Raw genomic sequence first — 27,345 nt, 5'->3', positions numbered from 1 at the left:
ATGGGAAGACTTATTTAAATGTTAAATATTTTAGCTTCCCCCTGAGTGGTTTTCAGGTAATTCAGAGTAGTAAGATAACATATCAACCATCTCTCTGCCTCATGAAAACTGACAGATCATGAGAGCATTTAAAAGGAAAGCCTCTCATGACTTTCAGGACTTCAGTATCCTGGGACCATTATGAGCTTAACCGTCTTCAGCTGTAGCAAAAAGGTCACTTTGGTTCAGGAAGAAAACGACTCTTGGCAATTACTGCATTCATATTGGAGTCAATCCAGTTAAGGTATTGAGTAACTCTGGTGTAAACACCAGGCTTGTTTTCCTTTGCACAGCCATCTCCCCAGCTGACAATCCCATAAAGCATCATCCTGCCATTGTGCTCACAGACCATGGGACCACCAGAATCTCCCTGACAAGAAAACAAAACATATTAGCCATTCTCTGCAGATGTAGTCTTTGTTAACAGTGCTGGTAATTGTTTTTGTAGACTGAAACAACCTAGCAAATACTTATGAGCTAAAGCCTTGGGTTTTTTAGAACACTGCATAGATAGAACAGAAGGCTCGGCATCTGCTGGAACTTGAAAAAGTCTGTTAAGTCTCTAGCTATCCCCTAGCAAGGCACAGGGAGAAGAGTTACCTTGCAAATAACACTGTATCCTAAGTTTATTTTCACAGAGATTAGTCTAGTGACAAAGTCAAAGCCAGCATGCCCAATTCACTATCACAGAACCAGCTCTGTTCATCCTCCTAAGGTACTTCTGACCTTAACGACAACACTTGCTCTTTTTAATAGGTTATATGGGCCGCTTGGCACAGTAAGGATGCAGGGCAATAGATCTAGTTTTGATGAATCTGTGAGGGGCTCAGTGTGCAATGTAATTCACTATCTTTTTCCAGAGCTCTAGTTAAAGAGGTGCAAGCTGATACTGGAATAACTGCTGCATACCTACCAGCCATTACTGGAATAGATTTAATAAGGCTTTGAGGAGTAACAATGGTTAAGATACTACACTTCTCAGATTTCAAAGCGTATCTGGAAGATGCAACATCTAACTCTAGGTCCCAACCTTATTCCTCAGGTTTGGCCACACTATGGGTCATCTCCATTAGGTGAACTAAGTTTCTACTACACAGATTCTTTCCACTAGTAGAATTACCAAATGCCACCCACTGATCCACATAGTATACATGCATTCACAATTATTTATGAGATGAACAGTTCTACCTTGCATGCGTCAGTCATCCATGTGGGATCTCCAGCACAGACCATGTTGTCAGTAACTCTGATATTGTCATAGTATTCATATTTGCATTTTGTCTGTGATATTAAGTTTACAGTGGCTGACATCAGTCTTTGAGCATAGAAGATGTCATCTGGAAGCAAAGAATATTTAATTATTTTCACCACCCAAGACAAAACCAAGCTCCCCATAACACAGTACTTCTAAAAAAAAAAAAAATCAGTTAGCATAACCATTCTACATACAATCTGATACTCTTATTTCCAGCTTATGCAATATTGGTTTACTCTTGCAGTTAATGATTAAGTTTTAAAGAGAGTAAGTCTTAAAGAGAAGGGGGTCTATATGCAAACGATAAAGTTTGGTTTGTAGAAAGTTTGAAAATTTTGAAGGAAGTTCCACACAAATGCAATCCTTTGTTAATCTGCCAACACAGCTGTATTTTTTTCTACTCATCACATCAGGAATGAAAGAAATTGCTGGTTTGTGTCTTGGCTTAATGTGATTGACAAGTGAGAAGCATCAGATAGGAAATGTTACAGACAACTAGAAAAACATGATAGCAAAGAAAAGAAAAAGGAAAAAATAGAAAAATTAAAAGGAATCTTAATCTTATTTTCAGATCATAGTATAAAAACACCATTCAGTTCCAACATGGTGGAAGTACAACTTTGGAAAGAGAAGCAATTGACTTACAAAAATCCTGTTTTCCATAGCCAGCTATTTCACACCGGGTATTATCTCGTAAGTAAAGGTTCTTCTCTGGCAAGCAGACAGTCCTGACATATTTGGATTCTTCTGCACAGTGTCCAGAAGTTGTTCTTATCCTTAACAAAGCTAGGAAACAAGTTGGAGAAGATACAGTTAGCTTTGTAGAGCTAATTTTTTTTCCTCTCAAGTTCTCTGACAATACAAGTACTGGATATGCTTAATGGGAATAGTTCCAATTACACATAGCTCTTGATAGCATATCATTCCTCTCATGGCTTTCAAAATTACATTGGGTTGTTTACTAACAAGCAAATTAATTTTCCAGCTCTAAGACTGTAAAATGTTTCAACTTGAACTTCCTTCCTGGAAAGATAAGAGGCTGATAGCTCTGGGCAGATTTTTGTGAAAGTGTATCTTGGTACATTTTAAAACCTCAGTTTCCTGACTGGCTGGCTGTAGAGGGTGGCATCTGCTGCCCTGCTGACAAGAAGATAGTTTATACTGTACTTCCCACCAGAAGGGCTTATGAAGCTATTCTTCAATTCTTGTTTCTTTGGCAGCAGGAATTTGGAAGGGGTGGTAACATTTTAAGTGTCAAGTGCGAGAGCAGTGAGTGTTTTGTGCAAATAGCTAAATGCCATCACTGACCTTGTCAGTTTAGGGCTAAACTTGCAGAAGTCAGAGAGACTTATGAAATTCTGGATTAATTCAGGTTAACCTTCTGCTAATGTGATACTTCATGTTGCATTCATCTACTATATACGATGAAACCTACAGTGCATGCATTTTTGCATTCATTTACTATACAGCATGAACTGATAAAATAGGATGGCAGAAATAAGATGCTGCCACCAGTGTTTATAGAAAAGCCACACCTTGAACAGGTGCAGAGAAAAGACAGTTGCAGAGTTAACTGTGTGTCAGGTACATCTGATGTATGCCACAAGCCAAACTTATACAAGTGAGAATCTTCCTCAGCACAGGCCTATTTCTCAGTAAGCACCTTGTTCATGTTCCCCTTCTAAAAGTGGAGCTTGAGATGGTTTATGCCACAATTATATAGCCTTTAAATAGGCTCATATCAAGACACCACCTACCAATATCATTCTCATTGCCACCTGTGTCATCTGTAAAGTCAGGATGAGAGATGATGTCATCAACCATGAACACTTGTTCCTTATCATCAGTAACATTCAGAACGGACTTCCCAAGGAACACTTTGTACACGGGTTTGTTTTGTGGCCTTTTTGACCTAAGTGACAGGAGAGATTCATTAGGACCACCAGTTTCTGAAAGTGAGGTGAACAGGAAAAACTATAAAACCCACCCATGAATGTATTTCTTCACTGCTCATCACCTTCCTGATATGACTTCAAAGTGTTGAGAACAGCTATGGTAAAACGAAATCTCAGCTCAAATTTGGGCTGCAACTTAAACCGCATAGTCCAAAATATGCTCGTTCCACTGGACTTGGAAGCCAAAAGGCTTTGTGTTTGTGGGTGCTTTTCTTGTTTTGCTCCATTGAAATAGCATTCTTACTAAGCTATATTGTGAAGGGTTACTAATTGAGCATAATTCAAAGAAATCAGCTGAAAGAAGCTGCAAATGAGGTGCAAGAACTCTGAACTTACGGATTATGAAAACAGTGTGCTGCTGTAAGCACCCAGCAAGGGTCAATGAGGCTGCCACCACACAGAAAGTGATCGACGCCCCTAATGTTTTGGAAGATGCCAGCTACCCAAGGCTGAGACTCAACCTCTGCCTGACTTCCACCAACAATCTTGAAGTACTTGCTGATGCTCCTTTGACCACATGCAGGCCCTATGAAAGGAGAAACTTGGGTCAGATTCTTCTAACTATGCACTGATCCTGTATTTTAAAAGAAATACTTGAAAATTTAGATTACTTACCACACTTTTCTATGTTGCAGGGTGTTTCTCGAATGGTGAATCCCTTTTTGGTGTAACACCAGGGCCTGCTTCTTCCATTTGGGTTTCTAGAAGATAAAGGAAATATATTTTTAATAGTACTCTCATGAAAAGAACATCTTTAGAATCATAGCTGTCCTGACAAGACCAAAAGTGTTCTGTTGCAAGATATGCCAGGGAAAACAATTATGAACTGAGTATTACTGTTGCATACTGAGAACTTTGCAGCACTGTCAACCTCAGTGGTAAGCAAGAACTCTAGATACCTCTAAGAACCCTATTCCAGTGTTTTCAGTAAAAGCTTATTATTTAAATACATGCACCATCAACTGAGGCACTTCTAGAGCTGTGACAATAGAAATCACAGGAAGAGTGATAATTTTCTTACCTGCAGTAGTTGTGTTTGCCCAGTCCAAGTTGCAAAGCATTCCTCAAGTGAGCATGGTAACGGTCCCTCCTGATTACAGAGGGAAGGTCCCACGGCAGACATTCATCTTCTGTTGCCATTCCTCTATAGTCCTCCCCATTCTCATTATAGCATGCGCTGTCAGTGTCTGAGAAAATAAGTGTTTTGTTAGCAGCATGTTCTTCTGAGACAATCTTTATGGATCCTTCAAATGAGAAAAAGAGCCGATGCATTTCACTTCAAAATAGATGATGCAAAATCTGATCTGTTACTATTAAATTGCTCTATGAATTTTGAGCATCAAGTAACATGCTTTAAGCAGGCATATTTCTTTGTTTAGTTTCAGCATACTTCAATATAATCTATTCTGCTTCTGAACACGCCCAAACAAGTCCGCTTTTTTCCCACCCCAACCAAACATTAGTGAGGGGTCAGGGACAAAACAACCCCAGAATTTGCAGCACTATTTGGTTGCTTTTCCTCATTTTGTTAGCATAAGATGCTAAAGATATCCAGTCATCTGTTCATGGGCAATACTTCCACTTGATATTTCATATTCATGACTTGCTATCTCTTAGATCCTCTAAATCAATTCAATTAGTATTAAGGAAGATTGGTACTCTACCCAGTTCACAGTGAATCCCAGTGTATCCTTCTGGGCATACACAACGATTAATTCCACTGAAAAGGTAATAGGTAATGCAGGTTCCTCCATTCAAACAGTGGCATTCTGCAAGTGAAAGAAGTCACTAATCAGAGGCAAAATATTTTCATGAAGTAAAACACAGTTGCAAATAAAGCTTTTGATGTTGAAGTATGAATAATCTTCCTTGTTGTATGAAGATGTAATTGCAGGATAACAACTTTTTAAATTCAGATAGAAAAAGCATATTTACCCTTGTCATATAGTCTGTGTTTATATGATAGCTTGTAGTGCTTCTTGCTATGAACCTAAAGGAAAAGAAAGAAGGATTTTAAGCAAAGAGTTTTTTATGTGGTTTGATTATCTTTTTATGGTTCCAAATTCTATTCCCTACTATATACCTTCCCAGTTCAGGTTTTTTGCAGGTATTTACCAGCTGAACCCACTGTGTGGAATCTGAATATGAAAAGTAGAACTCTGGGCAGAACAGAAATAGGAAGAAAAAACAAATGACCACAAAAGAACTAACAGACCATACAACAAGCTGATCCTCTGTATCAGGTGAATTTGACACTTATTTCTACTGTAAGGACCTAAGCAGCTTTCAATGGTCAGTGTCCCTAAAACAGGAACAGAGCTTTTCCCTCTCCCCCTCTCAGCCACCAAGCACTGCAAAGACAACATTCTCCAACTGCCTCCATGGTTCATGTTTTTGCCATAAAAGCCTGTAGATTTATCCAACAGTAGGTTCTTGCCCTGTACTATGCAGGCTGAACATTTTTCTCTATGTGATTAAGTAACATTAGGTTTTTAGTATACTTTTCCCAGAGGTCAAGTGTGCTTGCCTGAGCTAAAACAAGCAATTGTAACAATAAAAAGTAATGCTTGTGAATGGCTCTGCTGATAGATAAGCTGTCATAGAAGCCAATAGTCAAAACTACTCAAATTCATATGTGTTCCCTCTTTTCTGGCATCACACATTCAAGTAGAAGAGATAGAAATTGTCTTAAAACCCAACATCCACCTCCATGAAAGACCAGTGAGCTTTTGGTGTTCAGGTCTAAACGTTAAGCAAACTATCAGAAGAGCTAGATTTCTTTTTTATTGCAAGAAGTCTTTACTACTTGAAGTCTGGCAGATTTCAAATGGTCCAGAGTCAGAACAAAACACAAAGGGCTCAGACCCATGTTTCTTGGAAACGTATATGCACATACAGAGGCAGCATAAGAGAGAATTCAAGTCAAAAGCCTATCACACTGGCCAAAGCAGAACTATAATCAAAACCAGAAGTGGTTCCAAGTGAAATCACCCCCATTTATTTCAAAACTTACAGTATCTAGTCCCGTGACAAGTGTCCCCAGTGTTACTGTGAGGCAGATGAGCAATTTCATGTTGTTAGTTAACTTCTTGCTTTGTTCCTCTTCTATCTGTATTACTTTTATTCTAAAAATAATGCAGGAATTTAGTGTCATGTTGTAGCTTGCAACCTCAGCTTTCTTTATTCTGATGTTTTCAGTTGGTTTAGAGTAAGTCACAACACAATTGACAGAATAATTAAGCACTGATTTACTGGGGAGTATCTCTTATTATTTATGCATATTAGAGTTAACAATTTGAAGCTTTTTTGTACACTTAGTAATACAATCAGATTTTTCTGGATCTTAAATGAAGTAGCTAAATTGGAAAACAAAGCAGCACAGTAAGCTTCTGCAGTGTGGAATGACAGAAATTGGCAGACATATTTAGTTGCTGTCCAGCTATTCATATCTATTTAACCAGTGATTACTGTCTTACACCAAGAGCACTGAACATTCACATTTTGGTTCTGGAAAGGAAAGCTCCTTATTTCATCACCTCTGTGGCTGCTCACGGCATCTTGATGATAGGCACTTAGATAAGCCTGGTGACCTCACTGAGTGCCTCTGACCACCGCAAACTCTTGAAAGTCTGGTCTTGATTTTATCTCACTTATTTACAGTATTAGAGACGTTTAGAACATATTGTCTCCATTTCTAAAATGCAGCTGGATCTTGTAGCCAAGCATGTATAGCAATCTTCCCAGGAGTGACAGTTTAGAAAGCCCTGCTTTGTAAAATCAGGAGGGAAAACAGCTATACAGTGCCAATAAATCTTAAGAAGAAAAAAATTGCAATGCAAGCCATGGGACTTTTATTTTTAGTGTCCTCATATCTTAGAAAATTTGATTTTAGGAAGATTCCATGGGAATCTTAGTTATATTTACAACAGCAAGCAGTGCAACACAGTAGGAGAGGGTATGCAGAACTGATTTAAGACCAGCCCCACAACGAATCTGCTTCGGAGGCTTCTACATTAGAGTAGTCCCCCAGACTGAACGCCTGCTGATATTTAGAATACATCTTCCACTTAGGTTTTATTATTCAGAAGAAATGCAATTCACATACCTACCCTAAGGACATTTGGTAGTGTGAACTAAAACACGTGAAGTACACATGATCACTGGATTAACGTGGAACACAGGTGACATTACCCAAACAAAATCCTAATGCAGACTGCATGGACGTTTCACAACGTAAAAAAGCAAATCATGCTTCAGGTGCTTGGGCATGCACACCTCTTGGATTCAGCTGCGATTTCAGCAGATCTCGTCCCTTACACAATGCTCATATTAAAGTAATTATTTTTAGCATATTGGGCAGCCATGCAAGCAATTTTTCATCTGCTACCACGATTCGCCTCTCGGGCGCAGCTCAGCAGGGCAACCAACAGCACTGCAGAGAGCTGGAGGAAGCGCCCCGAGCCGCGGCTGCCAACACAAAGAACAGCAGTCGCCCCAAGCCGGCCTGCCGCCTTCGCCCTGCAGCCACAGCGCAGTTTCAAAAGCACTTACCAGCGCGGGAGGCCCGCCAAGCGGAGCGCCAGAAGATGCCGGTGCGGACGCCGGTGAGGCGCAGAACAACAGCTCGCCCCGGGGCGGGCACTATAAAGACTGGGCTGGGGCGGGGCCGGCGCCATCGCTGCCGCCCTGGGGCGGGGCTGAGGCCGCGCCGGTCCCCCGGTAGCTGCAAGCAGTTCGGTGCTCACCGAGCCGTGAACAAAGCCTGCTGCGGTGGCTCGAGACGGAAATTGTAAATGCTGCTTCGTAGTTTCGGGGGGCGGCGGGCAGATGGTCAGAGCGAGCAAACAGTTCCACTCAAGGTTAGCTTTCTGTGAGAGGATTCTCGGCTTCCCCTTCCCCTCTCCCGCCCCGAGGCGGTCAGCAATTTGTTAGAGGCATTTGAGAGGTAAAAAAAAAGAGAAATGTGGTTGACAGCTGTGAGAAGAATGACTTGTGCTGAAACATGCTTAGAGATGCGAATAAGTGTGGTGAATTTTATTCATATGGCTCTGCTCGTACTGAGGATGACATTGACTCAGGTGTGGGTTAAACACAGCCCACTGGGAGGGGGTATTGGGCCAGAATGTGTGCCTCAGGCGCTGGCGCGTGCAGAGGGCAGCGCTGCAGCCAGCCGAAACACAGGACGTTTGGGGCCCACAAGGTGCCCCCGTCTCAGCTGCAATATATTACGACAAGGGGCGCACAGCAGGGGCTAAATACATCTGCTCCAGAGCTACTTACAGCTCTCTCACCCCTGAGAAATCTTTTGCTCCTGGGAAATATTCAAAGTGGAGTCCTCTCATGAGATATGAATGGAGATGTGAACCGATACAGGTCTATCTACAAATGCAGGCCACTCAAAGTAGATATTTTCTAGCCCAGTTAAATGTGATTTTTTTTTTTTATACTATGCTGTGAGGTTGTAGCAGTGCAGGTAATAAGACCAAACCAGTACACAGTATTTGTGGGTATATTCATAGCTAGTGCAGGTGACTAAGATGAGGAAGGTCTCACAGGCTGTGTAGCTTATGAAAAACAGTTTCTTCAGAGGGCAGGTCGAAGCAGGTGCTGACCTGAATTTCCCTCAAGAGGAGTGTTTTCAGAGCTTAAGGGGAGCGTTCTTATATGTTTGATATCTAACTTTGATGGTATAAGTATGGCTTAGCTTTCTTCTTCCATCTCTACATTCAATTTGTGTCAAATCTGTAGTATGACCATACCTTTATTTGGATACCGTCTGCTTAAATTCTCTATTCCTTTCTGTTCAGATCTTGAAGCTTGCATCAGAGCAGACCTCACCTCTGCCAAAAGCACACTGAATTCACTTTACAGAGTGGCAGGAACTAAGTCAAGAGAAACAGCTTGAGCTGGAAGCCCAAAACAAAACCAGCTAAGGAATAAATCTTTCTGAATTTCAAGAGCGTAATTTTTCTCTCTCTCTCTCTGAGGTGACTGAATATACCAATATCACAAATAATATCCTCTGAGAAATAGGGCAGCAAGTATCAAGGTAGAATCCCCATGACACTGCCTGTTCACTTTAGAGGATTGTTTGTGCAATAAATTTACCCTAGGGAATAAATTCCAACAGAGGGAAAAATAATCCAGATATTCAAGGCAGTCTAGAACATTACTCACTTAGTGAATTTTAATACACCAGCATTACACATAGTAAATGAAGAAATGGGTCATGGTTTGACTCAGTGGGGAGAGCAGGAAAGGTACCAGATGCCCAGAACAGAAGGACTCCTTGGGGCTGAACAGGTTTTCTCCTTCCTCCTCCATGGTCACAAGAAAGAGGTGCTAGGTCTTGTTGGCCTCCTCAAACTCTCAGGAAAATAGTCAACTCTAGAGCATCTGGTTTTCATCTTTCACGTTTGTTGTTCCCTCAGAAGTGCTGTAGAAATGATAGAATATTGGTTGTCTTCACTCTGAGACAAGATACAAAAAGATTCAAAACTCTTTTTTTCTACTATTTGTCATATACTTACTTAGGTTTCACTGAAGTACTTTCCAATGAGATATATCTAAAAGGCCACCTGGAATAGTGTCTGGGCTGTGATGCTCCTTTCTTTCAATCAGACTGGTAACAGTTATGGGTGAGAAACTGACATGTTTGCAGTGCCATCAAATTCTGTTGGTCTCAATATTTGCACCTAGATAGGTGAATTAATTATATTTCAATGATAAAGTGAAATTATGTTTTAGCAGAGAGATATCAAAGCTAGCTGCAAACGAGTTTGCTTTGGTACTGAAGTAAACTCACAGCAGAGAAAGCTGCATCATCTCTGTGAGCATTAAGTGACTCTTATGGAAGCTGAAATGGATGAAATAATCTGAAGTTCCTGACTTAGAGCTGGCTAATGTCTGGCACAACATCTGAAGTGAGATTTCAGGTGAAATAAACTCTTGAACCCTTGCTGTGTGCCCTGCCCTGAGGCAGAGACCTTGGGAACTCTGTAGCCTGGCAGTTCCAGCAAAACCTCCACCTGACCTGAAAACTGGACCTGCCTGCACAGATTGGAAATGCACAGACCCAAGGAGTGGTAGATGTGAAACAGGACTACTTCTGCTGTCAAGGGGCTTTTGGTAGCTTTGGGATCATGATTTGTTCATTACTGCACAGAGTTTAGAAGGGCCTTATTATAAGACATATTATCTCTCCAGAATAAGATTGTGATAGGACAAAGGAAAATAAGGTCTTTATTACCAAAATCAAAATTGTTTGGAAAGAACAGTGAACAAAATGAAATGCCTACTGAAAGACTCTCAGTGTAACTTACTTGCCCAGTAGATACTGGTTAATGACAAACCATGAGGCTTAAGGGAGAAACTCCTGTCCAGACCCATGGAGAAGTGTTGTGTTTTGAGGGCCACCTTCTGCTTTTCACTGTTCATTCTTTTTCCTTATACATGTCTGTGGTTTCGTCACTTTGTCTTTTATCCGAATTTGGCAGGGGTGTGGGCAGAATGGAAGAGGGGAAGACTTCTGAAGAAAAGAGAGATGCTATAGGAAGTGGTATGGGTGATCTTGTAGAAGACACTTTACTTGCTTACTAGGAGTACATCATCTAAATGAAAAAAACCACAATTCACAAAATCTGAAGTCATTCTCTCATTTACATGATCAAGGCTCTAGTAAGAGGGCTTTACATATTTCTCTTGTCTGTACCTGGATTATAGCAGAGAGTAAAGAAAACGTATATACTGATTATGAGTTGCTCATGTGATCCCAGACTGTGAACCCTTTGCAGTCATATAGTACTTCTCTCAAAAGAGGTCTCATGGAGTGAATCCACCCCCAAAAGAGCTAGTGGGATCAGACCTACAGTCAGGCACAGTTCTTGGTTTTCTGTGATTTAGTTTTCAGTTGCTGATAAAAATTTTGCTGATTCTTTTAATTTATAGTTGAAATAACTTGAAGGTTTCAGATTAATCAGACAGCCTGAGTTAGCAAATTCAGAAAAAGATAACATTCCATTCCAACTAGATGAGGACACTGAACCTCTTAAATAAATACAGGGGGTTTATCTCATGGTGGTACGCTGAAAGCCATTGTGAGCTTCACACTGATTTGCAGAAGTTGACAGGATCAAGGTGTTATTAATTCTAGTGTTCATTTTCACAGCTGATGATAAAAACATTAAAACTAAAGAGAAATACCATCCACTACACATTTTTTCTGGTGGGCCATCAGTAAACCCCAAAAGGGTAGAACTCACGGAAAGTTAAGTAACCCTGTAAATATTAGTAAAGAGAACTGCCCTAGAAGTGCTGTTTTATGAGGAAAGGTTTCCCTTACTGTGGTGCCCTGGTATTCCACTCTGATTTTCTCTGTCAGGGACACTCATTACCCTATTAGGAAGCTCTACATATTTAAAATTACAACCGTTCATAGAAATCTGCCCTAAATCTGAAATTCTGCCTCTGTTAGCAGGCACTTCTGCAAGCCCCTGCTGAAGGTAATGGGGCTCAGTTCAGCGGGAGCGGTCCCTTCTGTTCAAGACACCTCCAGAGTCAGAGCTCAGATATGCCTGAGGCTTTATATCGCCTGTAGTCTGGTGGCTGTGGGGAGCATGTTCTGGTTTGTATCACATGTAAGTAATATGAGAATTAGTCTTTGGACAAGCAAAATATCTTTTTTTGCCATCATGTCTTCCCATGAAATAGAAAAATAACTTGCAAGTCGTCCCTACCGATGATGCATTAAGAAGAGGTCTAAATGTGTATAGGAGCTGTTACGTGTGCCTAAACCTCTGTCATCTCACAGAGCGGGGTTAAGCCTCATGTTCAGTGTTTAGTTAGTGATTAAGAATACAAAAGCTGAGAAAACACCCAGATCCTTTTGACATGACTTGTCCTCTTCATAACAAAAATAATTTGTTAGGATTTTTTTGAAGAAACCACCTTATCACTGAATTAAGTACCCAAAAATATGTGTATAGGTTATAAAGAATATAGCTATATTTACACATTCTGTGTGTAGTGGAATGAAACCAGTATTGGTTTGCAGTAAATTCTGGATTACGGCAGAAAAGATTTCAATGCAATCATAAAATGTGTTACAAATTTAAGGGAAATTTTCCCACATAAACTTGTTCTGAAATATTATAGCTTCACACAGGCATTTTTACAGTAAAACATGTTGTGTTCGTCTTTGATATTAGCCATGTTATTTTTCTAAATCAGTTTGCTTCTAGATCTCGAGATAATAACAACTATGACTGAACAAACCAATAGATTTCAAAACGGAAACCCGTGATTTTCAAATGTTACGTATTATCTCACCAGAATAAGGTTGTGATAGGACAGAGAAAAAGAAGGTTTTTATTACTCAAAATCAACATTGTTTGGAAAGAACATTATCACCACTCATAAAGTTAAAAATACACAACTTGCTCTTTAATGTTATTATTTTAAATTACAGCTTGTGTGAGTCCCAGGAATTTCCAGAGTAGCTGATTTTAAGTTGAATGTGATTCATAAAAATTCTTGTTCTTTAATGACTCTTGATTACTTGTCAGTTGTTTGTGGTTGGAATCTGAAGCAAATGGTGATCTCATTTCCTCTAGGTACCATTCAGATACTCAGGTTTCTTTGTTTATTTAAGAAGTTGTTCCTTTTCCTTGCTGCCCACTGTTTTTCTCTACTATCTCTGTGTGGGTAGAAATAGCAGTGTGTCAGTTGAAGGCCACTAGACTCTTTCTGGATGCTTGTTGACACTACTTGTTGCTTTGCAAGCAACAGAAGCTGCTAGCCTTATCTCTGAACTAAGCCAGGGTAATCAAAACCTTGCAAACATGCTTTAGTCACAACAAGCAACCAAGTGCCGTTGGCTGAGCTGTTTTACTAAACTAGAAGAGAATGTGCATGAAGCTTTAAAACAATATAATCTCTCTCAAATGCAGTTTTGTTGAATACTCCTGCAGCATTATTCTTCAAAGTGACTGGCTGTACTAGAAGGTGATTCTGGGTACAGCCTGAGTACATTGAGCACCCGTGAAATCCTCTGTCACTGAGCCGATTTCCTTCATGCGTAGAAAGCAGCTACCTGATGAATGTTCTTTCTTTTGTCGACAATGTTTTGTTGCTTCTGTGAGCTGTGTTGATATGAATATTTTGTGCAGCCACAATCGCATTTGAGGATTTCTTCATCAGCTTGCTGTGCACCTGTTTTTCAACTAAGTTTTGTATTGTATTTAGCATTTGTGAAAACCCATTGAGAATTAAAATCACCAATCTCTGAGACATTTGTTGAAACTGTTTAGCCTAAGGCAAAGATTTTTCCAGAACCTAAATAGCTTAAAATTACGATTGTGTTTGGGTCTAGGCCTATCTTTAGTTTCTAGTTTCTGGTAGCACTTGGGGAAACTCACAAAAATAAATCTTCTGAGTTTGAAGCCAGGAGGCAGAAAGCAAATACAGAGATTTTTGAGGATTAGCTGTGTCTCATTTGGTGATCTTAAGTTCTGAAATAGGATATTTTTCAAGGGAATCCTATGTGTGCCATTTACTGACCTGGAAGAGCACATTAAAATCTAACCTTGGAAATTTACAGAAACAGCTGGCTCAGACTATTGTTTCTGCAGTGCATCAGTCAGTCAGATTCCACAGGAAAACCCACAAACTGAGAGCATGCCAACTGGCAGACTTCTGCAGAAAACAGATTTGCTGAAAACTGGGAAGAAAGCAAATTCTGGGGGATGAATTCTGCATGCCATATCCTAGTGATGGTCTATCCAGGGAAGCAATGTACCGTAAGCCTTTGTGCAATACACCCAGGTGAGAAAACTGGCGCTGCTCAACCTCATGAGAGGCTTTCTGTGAAGATCGTTTAGGATTCCACTCCTTCATCCTCTGTCTTTGGCTTTCCTACTCATGGAGGAAGAAAAATGCCTAAAGTAACATGGTGAAGGAAGTGGTGATTTTACAGGCTGGCCTGCTAAGCAGTATTGATACCGTAACAGGTGTCTTAGTGGAGAAACAATTAATTGTTCCTGCTTCCTGTAGGGTATGACACTAGCTGCTTTTAAAACAGCATGTTGTGCTGTTCCACTTTTCAGGTAGAATCCAGGGGTGCAGATGCAGTGGCAGGGAGCCCTGTCTGCTCAGCACGTAGCAGTTGTCTGAGTGTATCCCTCACTGCTCTGGAGATGCAGGTTGCTTGCAGCCATGGCAAAGAATCATGCTTCAGTCCTTAAAGGCAGGATTGTTTTGACTGTACATGTTCAGGCACCATAGTGGCAGGCAGTGATATACATTTCTAAAGCTTTAATTATCTAAATAAATGCAAGCTGCAGAAAAACAACTCTAATCATAACATTAATGGCATTAGTCATGGGTGATTCTATGAAGTACTAAAAAAGCTCTTAAGAAAAAAGACACCCCCCAGTGTATTTACAGCTGAAGGAAAAGGATGCCAAATGCAGAAAGATGGGATTGTAGAAAGCCCATAGGGCAGTACTGCCCAGTGTGTCAAGCAGAGTGTCAATACACTTGCAAGTGAACTGCTGTTGAACAACTCAGAGAAAAGAATTTTTTAAAGAAAATAAGCAAGTTGCTTCCTGGGTGCTATTGAACAACAACATTCTTCTTGCATAAGCTCATAAAGAAGCCATGCTGTGAGGAAAGGGGAAACAGAACTAATTTGAGTATTCTAATAACAGCATGTATCTCAGGTGCTCTAATAATAGTACTTATCTTCTCTCCCACTCTTTCAGATGTTTTGGCTGCAAAAAACCAAATCTTCCTTTTTTTTCTAGTTAGCTTCCTGTAACTTATTTCTAATATAGACACTGTGCTACTTTCTCTAATCTTTGTTTGCTGACCGTTGTTTAAAGGTTATAGAGTTTAACTAAATAACATTTCTAAAGAAAGTTGTGTTTGTCCTCCTGCAGTAACTTTTAACACCAATGTTGTCTATGGCAGTTGCGGCTTTTTATTGATAGACAAAGAGGACACACACAAAGTTAAAAAAAAAAAAAAGAGAGAGAGAGTAAACCTTCTCATATATGATAAGCACAACAGAAAACAAAACAAACAAAGAAGCAAAGGTGAGGGAAAAAAACACCAACCAGCCAAAAAAGAAACAAACCCACATAAAAAGAAAAAAAGCCCCAGCCCCCAAACCAAAGCCACTCCACCCCCCAAAACACCCCCCACCCTCCCGACCCCCCCACTTTTAAAAACAACTTTGTTTGCAAATTAGGCCTTTTTTTTTCATCCTTGTATAACATCTTTTTCTGGTACATAGTGACCTATCATCAGTACTACCAAGTTTTTTCCTGCCAGAAAGCAGAAACACCTTCTGTCTCCCCACTCTGGTTCCATGGAATTTTCTTGGCAATACTTGTGAAGTTCTGTGATTTTGGCTAAAACTGTTGGAAATGACAATGTTTTATTCTGAAATATATGTATTTTTTGAGTAAAATAGCTCAAACTGAGATAATAAAAAACTTCCATCACTGGGAGTTTTTGGAACCACCTAGGAGTGCGTCTTCCATTTGTTCCCCAAGGTGTCAAGAGTATGCTCACTTATCTCTACCAAGCAGTGAGTGAGGAGGCAGGCATTTAGAGGGGAGGAGAAGGCAAGGTGTAGAGCAGAGTCTGTGCTAGTAAATCTACAAGGCTCAGCATCTTGGCCTGCATACTGGTATTGTTGTGGTCATGATCAGAAAGGTAGAGTTGAAGGTAGTGCAGGCTGGGGAGGCAAAAGGCAGTGCTAAGTGACATTTGCCTTTCAGGAATTGCTGTGATTTAGCCAGGAGAAGGGCAAGAAAGAAATAGTTGTCAGAAATGGAAGGAAATCACAGTATTAGATGAAGGCTGTGCTGGAAAAGGTTGAAATCTATTTATCCATGGGCTTAGTATCACAGAAGTTACTAAGAGGACAGACAGGGCTGGGCACATAAGTTATTCAGGAGGAATTAACATCTCCAAAAGATGAATTTGAGAGGACAGACCTAAAGGGCATAGGTAGTGGGTAGGAGATGGCATCCATTGGATAGGTGACAGAGGAAACAAATTATGTATGGTTGGCTCAATGAAGAACAGGCAGGTGATATAGAATGACTGAGAGTGCCAAATAACTCCATTGTCTCAAAACAATGTATGACACATGTGATCTGACTAGACAGGTGGATTGCTTTGATGGACCTTAATAGCTTGTGAGGAGAGCTGCTAGTCTGGCAGAATGGCTTAACAACAAAAAGAAATAATTTCTGCAGAGGTGGGAATTCCCCCTTTCCTTATTTTAAAACCATTGCAATAGCACCACAGAAAGGCCAGTGGCAGATATTGCACTGAAGCACTCACCTCTCTGTGCACACCTCACTTGGCACACCGCTCTGTATGATTTGGAAAGACCACCCCTGCCCCACCAGGAAGGTATAAAAGGACTGCAACTTTGGGGTCTACCTGTTACATCTGCTCCAGAATACCCTGCTGGGATGTACACCTGCCACTAAGAACTTGGACTATGCCTGTGAAAATGCCACTGGATCCAAGGAGTGGTGATACCTTTCTTTTTCTCTGATTTCTTAACTCTCTCTTTCTCTACCTCTCTTTTTCCCTCTCCTTTTTCTTTACATTTTGCCTGTGCTCTGATCCATTACCAAGAGTTTTCATTGGCTCTAACAAACACAACTCATCACCATTTGGTTTCAGTTCGCTTTAATTTACTCCAAAGGAATTTTTGAATCTTATCACAATCTCCCCCACTGCCGAGGGCTGACTTGGGATACCAGGTCATGGCAATGACTCAATCCAAAAGGCTTGCATAAGAAACCTGTGCTGAAGCTTTTCTGAATGCAGGTAAAAGAAGCGGAACTCCACTTGTCAAGGCTTCCGTCAGGAAGAAAAAACACATTGCTTTCACTGGTAGTAAGAGAAGATGTAGGACAGTAATTTCAGACTCAAAAGGACCAGGAAAGCTGGAGCTCTGTTACAATTAAGATGAGTTCAATTTTCTGAAAGGTCTTATAAAAGGTGATACCAGAGAGATGTGCAGATTTGACAGCCGGGGAGGTTTACTGTAAGCTGTAAATCACTGGCATAGTGATGGAAAATTAGTTTGCATTTCCAAGTAATAAATAAAATAAAGGAAAAAACCGAAAGAACTAAAAGGGAGCTATATCAAGGAAAGAAATGTTGAGTTAGAAAAGTACGGAGAAAGGCAACGAAGGAGGGAGCAATGGAATATGACCAGTGATGTGTAAAGGGAACTCCCAAGCCCTGGGGCAGAGCTTTGCTTCTGAACAGTTCTTCTGGTGAGAATATCTTCCATGCCATGCAAAGGACAGAAGAAGATTGGATAAACCTTAAATTTGAGCTGGAGGAGAAACCACTGTTAAGGTTGTATCTGGGGAGCTGTGAAGTGATCAATTTGTGAAGAAGCTGCAAGTAGTGTAAAAAGTGGGATGTTGTTAAAATAAGACAGACTATAGGAAAGATTTGGATTTCCCCTCCCACCACCTGGTTATGAACATTCATGTTGTAGTCTAGTAGGAAAACTTTTGCCAGCCTCTGTGAATTCCCCTGAGATAAATGGAAATTTCTAATACAGTCTGTGTAACACAATTCATTATATGGAACCACTTCTATGAATAAGCATTATTCAGTAGGACTGAGAAACATCAGGACAAATCCTAGGCTGCTGTATTACGCTGTAGTAAATATTACTTAAAACTATCTTATGCTGCACTGAATATTATTTAAAAGAAAACCACCTTAGGCAGACCTTTGTCTTCTGTTCATTTCAATGGAATAGGTTTGGGTACCAAAGCACCTACTAAAGCCCAGACCCAACCGCTCTTTCTGAAATACACATCTATGAGCTCAGATAGTCTTAGCATATTTATAGTGGTATAACAGCGACCATCATTTGGGCCATAAAAACTCATCAGCATTTTCTTGTGTCCACAAAATTGTGCAGAAAGCCCGCTGTTGAATATATATTCCAATGGAACAGCTTTTCCTGGAAAGCTACCTAATTACTCATTGTCTCTTGTGCCTCACAGATCTCTCATTTCTCTCTTTCTACAGCCTCATTCTCATCAGGAAAGCTTGAATGGCTTCGACCCCAGACCACCCTTTTCACTGTAGAAGCTAGAAATTCATGCCTTAGTCTCACAAGAGCCTGGAATCCCAGACTTTCCTTTCAGGGCTACCTGCAGAAAGTGAGTGCTGCTACTGCTGGCTCTTTAGTCAAGCTCCTGCTCTTAGAATATAACTTAATATGGGTATTAAAGGAGGCAAATGTATGCTTAATGCAGGTGATGAATGCTGATTGTGCAATGGTTCTCCAAAAGCAGGACCTCACATGCTGTAGGACCTGTTAAATATTTTAGGGGTGGTTTCATGGGATATGGGACATAAGGACATATTTTACTTATTTATAATGGTTTTGTGCCTAAATTTGATAGAGTGGAAATTAAGCTGATAAGAGTGATGATTTTCAAGCTAAAGTACAATAAAGGAAATGTAGGCTAGTAGGTCATTTGCTTACTTAAGATACTTTTAGTTCATTAATGCTGTTGCACTGCCTTTCATTCCTACCACTGTGATTCATACTGAAAAAGGAATGTATCATGTCTTTGACAGTCTGGTGATATATTAGTAGTTGATTTCAGGGCCAGGCAGAGGTGTTTTCATTGATCCTCAAAGCATTTCCCTACAGTCACATGAGATAATTACTGAAAGCGCAGTTCATTTAACTGACATACTTCACAGTTACAGTTTCACAACTCTGAGTTCTGGAGAAAGATCATTTGTCAGACTTGGACTTCTGTGTTTCTCTGCATTGCCTTCTATAGGCATGCTTGACATTTTGTCCTGAGCTGTGAGAAGTACTGAGAAGACCGATTCCTAAAAAAACAAACAAGCAAACAAACAAACAAAAACCAACCTCTGCCCCCCCAATATTAAAAAAAACCCAAAAACACAAAAAAGAGACAAAAAACCCACCACAAAAACCCAAGCCAACCCAAAACAAGCAAACAAACAAAAACCACCAAAAAAATCCCACCCCCAAAACCACAAGGACAGAAAAAGAGGAAAGTCAAAATAATTTAGGGAACATAAGGAAACCACAGTTTGAGCATGTGACTTTCAAGTCTGTATGAGTATATATCAGATATTATAACTTGAAACAGTTTGTGTAAGTAACTTCAGACTAGGCACAGAGGCAAACTTTACTGTAAGTATTTTCAAAACCTATCAAAAATATAAATAAAAGCTCTATTACATACCTATGTAGTACAGACACTTCAAAAGGCAAGAGAAATATTGCACATTATGTTCTGGTTATTAATTACTGTTGCCATTTTACCTTTGCTGAAATCTATATTCTACAACAGAGCAATTTGCTACAGCATCATGCTGGGTTGTGGCTATGGGAAATTTCACAATAACATAATTAGAAGCTGAAGTTTGGGGGAATATTGTGAGTGTGATGGATCTGTTTGGTCTACTGCATAAGCTAAATATTATATCCACTGCAAAAGATTTTGTTATGCCTGGCATATACCCAGCACACCTTATGTCATATGAGAATTTCTGATTTGAATTTTCAGCTTTGCCAGTGGTTGCTGTTTTCAGCATTTAGGTATGACATAAGAGGTCAGTGTTGTTACTCTACCAGCAAAATAAGGTCTTGGTTCCTTGTGCACCAAAGAAAGAAATTTGAATGTGTTGGCAGTTCATGGTTAGGCTTACACAGGTGTCTTCTCATACCACTACTTTACTTTTGGACAAACTTCTTCAGAAATCTAGTTAATTGAGCCTCCAGCCAAATATTTGAACACTGTTAGACTTACTACTTACTTCTAATTAAAGAAGATACTTGATATGAAATATTTGCTCCTTTGTCAGGCATGCAAGTAGTTAAATGTATTTTAAATAAGCTCTCAAATGAGAATAGTTACAGCTGAGCTAACAATGAGAAATATAAACAGAAGCATCCATTACTTCTGATGACAGCTTTATTTTATGCATATACCTAGTACTTGACAAACATTTTTATAAGCAACAACTTGCCAAAACTTTTGCTAAGGGAAATTGTAGCTGGAGAGTTACAAAACTGTAGGAGAGTGCCTAGGCTTGGCCTGGTTACAGAAGCAGCTCTACTGTTCCATGTACAGCTGAAATGGTTAGAACTGGCATGCAAGCATGACCTCATGAAAAACTCACTGATACTTGCTAGGAATTAACCACTTAGCTACTTAGAGCTGACAGTCTATCACCAAGAGGAAGACTGCTGTATTTCTTTTGCCTATCTTAATGACAAGTACATTTACCAGCATTACTGACCAGAGACTTATTAATGAATTTGTAAGCTGGGATGATCATGTGCAATATACACACACGCAACTGTTACGTGCTATTTCTTACAACTGCACCATATAAAATTCCCCTACCAGTACTTCATTTGTTTTTAAAATGTGTAATATTACAGTGACCTAAGAGTTGCTTGCTTGTACAGCCTAAGAGATGGAAATCCAGCTTCCTCAGAAAGTTTTAGCTATCATGACTTCCTGATAAGGAAACATCATTCTGTTCAGTAACATGTCTCTTCTGTTAAAAAGAAGTGCTTTGTAGCACTATTGAAGAAGGACAAAAAGCAATAGAAGTATAAAGATAGACATTCTTTTGATTTTCTCATTTGAAAAATAACTAGGTTATCTTCTTAAGAAAAATTAGTATCATATAACACATATGAAGTGCTACAGCATTTGAATAACCTTGTTCAAAGCTTGTGGGATAGAGCAGTATACGATAGTTACACAAACTGCTTATGTTCTGCAACTCTGTTGTCTTAAGTTGTGAGATTGATTCTCAGCTAACCAGCCAAGTCCTCCTTTGCAATACTACAGGCAGAAACAGTCCCGCAGGAAGTGGTATTTATGATTCAGTAAATGGCACCTTGCCCACTGAGTCAGTGTTGAGCCAGTGTCCGAATGTGTTTCTAGAGTGTGGAATATAAAACTAAAGTTCTGACTGTTTGTGGCTACTGGGAAATTCACTGAATGATTGACGAGAACAGGGGCATTAGCCGCAACATCCCAGATTCCAGACAAGGATAATTACAACTTTCCCCCACTTACTCCACTGGGAGAATAATTCTTCTCCGCTAAGCTTGTACATTTTTCCTGCACTTAGCTGGTCACCATCCTCTAGGTGTGTTGGAAGGATGAGTGCTACAATGCAGATGTGTAGTACTTAGCCCACTTTGAATCTTTCAGACAGACACCATCCCAGGAACCTGTCTGAGCTTTTTCAATTAGTTTGATTTTGGAACTGAAGAATGAACTGAGGCATTTCCAGTGTATTTCCTCTCAGGACCTATGACCCAGTAGAAGTACACGGTGACTCAGAATAGCCTTTTTTAAACAAAGGTTTAACTTATGGATAGGAATTGAACAGGCCTCACAAAGTTTAATCTGAGGATGCTCTGCACATGTGACCTTTCCTACTGGCTTTCACATGTCCAGTACAGAATTGTTCTCTACACAAGGGGTTGTCTGCTGGGGGGTTTTTTGTTTGTTTCTTTGGGGGTTTTGTTGTGTGGGGTTTTTTTAGTCTGTTTTATTTCTGTTGTTATACAGAAAAATAAATCCCAACTTTACAATTTAAGAATAGTAAGTCCTCAAAACAGATGTCTAATGTCATTCATTGACACACTAATTCACATGAAGGTTTGTGCTAGCAAATGTCAGTACCTGGAATTACAAAGTAAAGCCAGAAACTGCTGCAAATCTGAATTTGTCCTACAGGCAGTGTAAGTGCTGTGATCTTGAGTGCAGTTGATGACATACTGCTTCAATGTGTAAATATTTTTCATATTTAATTTTTCACAGCAACCATTTTATCATTTCCCTCGTTTTCCTTTTTTATTTTATGATGATGATGATGATGAAATAATCTTGACCTGCATGCATTATTGTTAAAATCATAACTAGCTACATATAAGTGGTTTAAATTTTGTAGCATGAAGATGTGTTTTGAACCATTTGGTTAAATTCTGTAATCTGTATGTAATGGCTAACTGATTTCTGGAGTTGTGGAACACATTAAACAGTAGGTAACTCATTTAGAAGGGGGATGTTTTGGAGTTTGCCAACATATGAACACCTCCATTTATGCTGAGAATGTGCTTAAACCTTAGATGTATCATTTTAGCAAGACTATGTGTTTCATCAAGCATGATGCAGTAGCTTCCATTGCAGAGAAAAGGACATAAACATGCAAAATTCAGTTCCCTGAGCATAACAATACCAACTCTGAGCACCTGCTGGAACTGGGCTTGCAGGTCAAATCACCTTTGCTCCTGAAAGCATAAATCATTCCCTCAGAGTGCGGAATAGGCTCAACATGAGAAACAGTGGCAAGATTTCATTATGAAACATGATGAAGTTCTCTTGATGTCACATAAAGACCACACTAATCCTGTACAGCACACCAGCTAATCCTGGTCTCTCCCCTTCCCCTTCCTTTATCTTTCCTCCACCCTCCAAACCAAAATTCTCCCCTTGATCATGAAGGAAGTGAGTGAGCCTGGATGCTACCCCAGGAGAGAAAGGTAGAGGAAGGGCTGGGTCACTTAGTCAAGCAAAAGGGAGGAGAAGGAAATGGTCAGTGAAAAATAAGGTTCTAAATGCGGGGCTTTGGACTAGAATTATTTTTAAACACTTGAAACACCTCTAAATAAATGAGGAAAAGGGATAATAGGCAAATAAATTTAATCATATGCAATTAGTAATGGGAGATTTCAAAATCTGTGGCCTTGTGTGAGACCAACTGCCAGTAACACAATACAGAGTACCAGTTCTTGCTATGTATAGAACCGGAAATGCCAGTCATTAAAATCCTGGTATCCCTTTGCCCTAACATCCACTACACAGCAGCCTGCCTATGCTGAAGCTCACTAGTTGACTGGAATTGCAGTTTGATCAGAATCCTCACTGATGCCTTCATTTGTCATATCCTGCCTGAGGCAGCACCTTTCTTTGTGGCTTCTCTCTCTCCTCTTCAGATTAGATGATTTAGACGGTCTATATTCTGACAGTTTAAAAAACATGCAACATGCAAGGAATTGATCATATCTTACCCAGTTACCATAGTGGTGTACAATACATGTGTATATTAGTGTCTGGGTTGGTTGGTTGTTTAAAAAAAGAAAAAGAAAAAGGTTTTGTTTAATGTGTGCAAACACATACTAACGTGTTTCATGTTAGCCCATCCTAAGTTAAGTATTTTTGAAGTCACTTTTCAAATTTGGTTTAAGTGTTTCTTTTAGGATATTTCTTCAACCATCACATTTTCTGCCTGTAGTTCTGTGAAGAAATACAGAAGCCAAGCAACCTGTTGTGAACATGTTGGGGGTTTGTAGGTGTGTCTTTCTCACATTGTGATGCTGGAAAGACTTACACAGTGCAGAAAATTAGAACTTTAACTAAAGGTCTTCAGTCGGAAATGCTGATATTCTATGCCTGTATCACCACAGTGTGGTAGCTCACAGAGTGTGGGTGATGAATTAAGGCTATTTGTTGAGAGCTGTGGGATCACAGACAGTGGAGTCCCTTGGCAAGCACTCTGGCTTCCCAACAAATTATGCTTTTGGGACCTGGCAAAACAGAACTGAAAACCAAAGTGTTATTATGAGATGTTATGACTTGACCACCTCTTTTCTAGCCTTTGGTGAGCTGTGAAGATATGCTTATCACACTGAAACAGTTACTCGTTTCAAGTCATGGAGAAAGGCTAGTAATTGAAGACTTTATGGAAAAGCCTTATATTGCCAACTGACTTGGTAGTTTAAATCCCTTCTAACTTTAGCTTTAGGGAGTTTTTTTTATTCTTCTTACAGTATTGTTGTAGGTTCAGCTAGGATAGAGCTAATTTTTTTCACAAGAAGCTGGGAGAGGCCACACCCAGGATAGCTGGCTGGACCAGACAATGGGGCATTCCATAACAGGAAAAATCTCATACCCACTAGATAAGAGAGGGCTGGCCCTGACTGTGGTTGTCTGGGGATGGGGTTTTGGTGGTTGTTTGGGAGTGAGGTTTCGATGGTGGTCTCAGAGTGGGGTTTTGATGCAAGCTACAAAGCATCAGATGAGTGGTTTTATTTTTTATTATTTGGTTTATCTATTACCTTTTTTTTTCCTTTCTGTTGTTATTCCAGTTGTTCATTTGTTCTTGTATTGTTCTATTAAACTCCCTTTCTCTTAACCTGTGAGGTTTTGTGTTTTGCTCCCAGTCCTTCCAGGAGGGAGGGAGTGAGCAGCCACACGCAACTGGGCCTAAAACCATGACCAGTGTATCAAAGAAAAATCATTATGCAAACAAAAGACATTGTCCCTTCCTGTACTAAACCTGGTTCATGAATAGGTCCTGCTGCCACTCCCTGCACTCTGCTATTTTGGAGGCTCACGGGATCATGAACAGGCAAAATTGTTGTGTATCTGAGTAAGGGTTGAAAGGGCAGGCTTGTTTCACCCTCTCCTTGAACTACAGGTTGAAGATAAAATGGCTAAGACAGAGGTGTTCTACTGTTTGAGAATTCAAGTATGTGTCAGTGCTTATGGCTTGTGAGCATTCAGTGAGTTTTCCAAGTGGATGAGTAGCTGGCACCACTCCTTGATGTCTGCTTACACTGCTCTTATACAACTCATTTGCTTACATTGGACCTCTTTGCTTTATGCAGCTTGATCAACATGCAAAAAAGTGGATGTTTTCTTACCTAACCGTAAGAGTTTTAGACAGGATACACACAGCTTTGTGGGATTAAGAGAGACTGAAAGTAAAATACTGAACATGTATTTTACCCAAAGGGCTTTTTATGTATATTGGGGCAACTTCCTAATTTCCTTCAGATATTTAAACAAGAACACCATGTTTAATGGCAGCATGAAGCTTCTGTTTCTTTTGCACCTTCCTGGGAAAGGGCTTTTCTTCATTCTTTCCCACAACAAGTAAAGCTCTGCTAATAGATTTTTTTCCCAGTGGTTCACCCTGGTGAGAAACAATTGGCAGCTCATTTTCTGAAAGAAGCTAATTGAGGTTGTTCATAGATTCAGGTTAACATCACAATTACATTTTCACAGTCCCCCTTCTAGCTATGAAATTTCTTTCTGAAGTGTATGGTAGTAGGCATAGTCACCAGATGCAGATATCTGTCATATTTATTGCTTGTCATCAAGCTGAAGATGTTCCTATAGGAGCATCTTACCTGACTCTACTACATACATCTATTTGCCTTAACTTGTTATCTATGAATGCAGGTGGAAAGGAATTTTTCAAGGTCGTGAAGAATAGGACAGAGAGCTGCCTTTTATCGTAGTGTTTCAATTTTAAGCCACAATTTTCCCTGACTGTTGCCTTAAAAGGACTGCCTGAAAAGGATTATTTAGTATAAGTCTTCATTCTGTTATTTCTAGATTCCTCAAAACAAACAAACAAACAAACAAACAAACAAACAAACAAACCCACCCCACCAAAACCAAAAACCTCCTCAAAACTTTTGACACCTAGCAATGTGAAAACATATAGAGCAGAAATGGAATTGAAACTCAACCATCTATCTTTCTCCTCTTCCTCAGACTTCAAAAAAGAAAAGAAACCAAACTTCCAGGACCACTGGGAATATGTATACACCAGGAACTATCAGGAGCCCACAGACAGCAAAGACAGGGAAAATGAATTTTGTTGAAGCTGCTGGAAATAACCATGTCTTTAGCATTACAGACTTTTTTGGGTTCCTATAGGTTGCTAGGGAGGTCATGAATGTGAGCGAGAGGTAGGCATATGGTGGCAACCATGAAGGGAAGTAAGCATAGGGCAGGCTCCCTGTTGACGTGTGATTCACTCAATCAGACATCCTGAAACTTGTTCAGTTTTTGAGGTGACCAGGCAGAGATAAGTTTCGCATCATGAAATTGTAGTCCAATTCTTTCAACTAGTAAAGATTGTTTCATCTGTACAATAAAAATACTTTATTGCTTTGAAGAACAAAGCACTACTGCTTTCACAGAAATGGTTTCAGGAAGGCCTTCTAAGAAAACAACTACTTTTATGCCACTTTAAGGCATAAAGGCCACTTTAAGGGCCTGGAGGGCTGGAGCACCTCTCCTATGAGGACAGACTGAAGGAGTTGGGGCTGTTCAGTCTGGAGAAGAGAAGGCTCCGAGGTGACCTAATAGTGGCCTTCCAGTATCTGAAGGGGGCCTACAAGAAGGCTGGGGAGGAACTTCTCAGGATATCAGGGAGTGATAGGACTAGGGGGAATGGAATGAAGCTGGAGGTGGGGAAATTCAGGCTGGATGTGAGGAGGAAGTTCTTCACCATGAGAGTGGTGAAGCCCTGGAATGGGTTGTCCAGGGAGGTGGTTGGGGCGCTGTCCCTGGAGGTGTTTAAGCCCAGGCTGGATGAGGCTCTGGCCAGCCTGATCTAGTGTGGGGTGTCCCTGCCCATGGCAGGGGGGTTGGAACTAGATGATCCTTGTGGTCCCTTCCAACCCTGACTGATACTATGATACTATGCAGCTGCTCACCTCAAAAAGTAGCAGAATGTTCCCCAAAGTATTATTCCACAAAGACCACAAGCATCTTCCACATCTGGAAAAGATACAAAGAGAAACAGTTCCACAAAGGAAGTCTGGGGCTCTTTTCTCCATTTCACTGGACTGGTAGGATAGAAGCTACAAGCACTGCCAGTGGGGTCTGTTCAGCAGGAAGTATCTTTTCATTCAATTCCTAACTAGATCAATAAAAGAGCTCTCATTTAAAAGCTGGACAGTGCCATACAAGCAGCAACAAAGGAAATAAGTTTATCTTTGTCATAGTCATTCTAGAAGGTATCTGACATGCAAGAGTCATGGGTTGAAATGACATCATATCCTCAAAAAGAAGAAGTCCTGGTTTGCTCCAAAGACCTGTGGAGATAACGGTTTCTGTATGTATTTGAAACTAGTCTGTGAAAATAAAACCAAAAAATTCAAACTTTAAAGCTTGGGGCTTAATTACCTGATGTTGCATTAAAAAGCAAGGTGCACAGCATATT

The 27,345-nt window shown here is 40.1% G+C and overlaps 1 protein-coding gene across 1 annotated transcript; it reads right to left on the bottom strand.

Moving 5' to 3' along the window:
* Positions 1–203: 203 nt before the first annotated feature.
* Positions 204–6,363, bottom strand: PLAU (plasminogen activator, urokinase). The gene is made up of 10 exons (XM_009897648.2): positions 6,263–6,363; positions 5,185–5,239; positions 4,914–5,018; positions 4,271–4,436; positions 3,865–3,950; positions 3,586–3,775; positions 3,052–3,206; positions 1,940–2,080; positions 1,228–1,376; positions 204–409 (listed from the first exon to the last, which is right to left on the bottom strand). The coding sequence occupies exons 1-10, from the start codon at positions 6,320–6,322 to the stop codon at positions 215–217; spliced, it is 1,302 nt and encodes a 433-aa protein (XP_009895950.2). The 5' UTR covers positions 6,323–6,363; the 3' UTR covers positions 204–214.
* Positions 6,364–27,345: the final 20,982 nt, after the last annotated feature.

The sequence above is a fragment of the Dryobates pubescens genome, chromosome 8, assembly GCF_014839835.1.
Source record: "Dryobates pubescens isolate bDryPub1 chromosome 8, bDryPub1.pri, whole genome shotgun sequence".
Classification (NCBI taxonomy): Eukaryota; Metazoa; Chordata; class Aves; order Piciformes; family Picidae; genus Dryobates; species Dryobates pubescens.
This window is presented reverse-complemented; position numbering and strand designations above follow the sequence as displayed.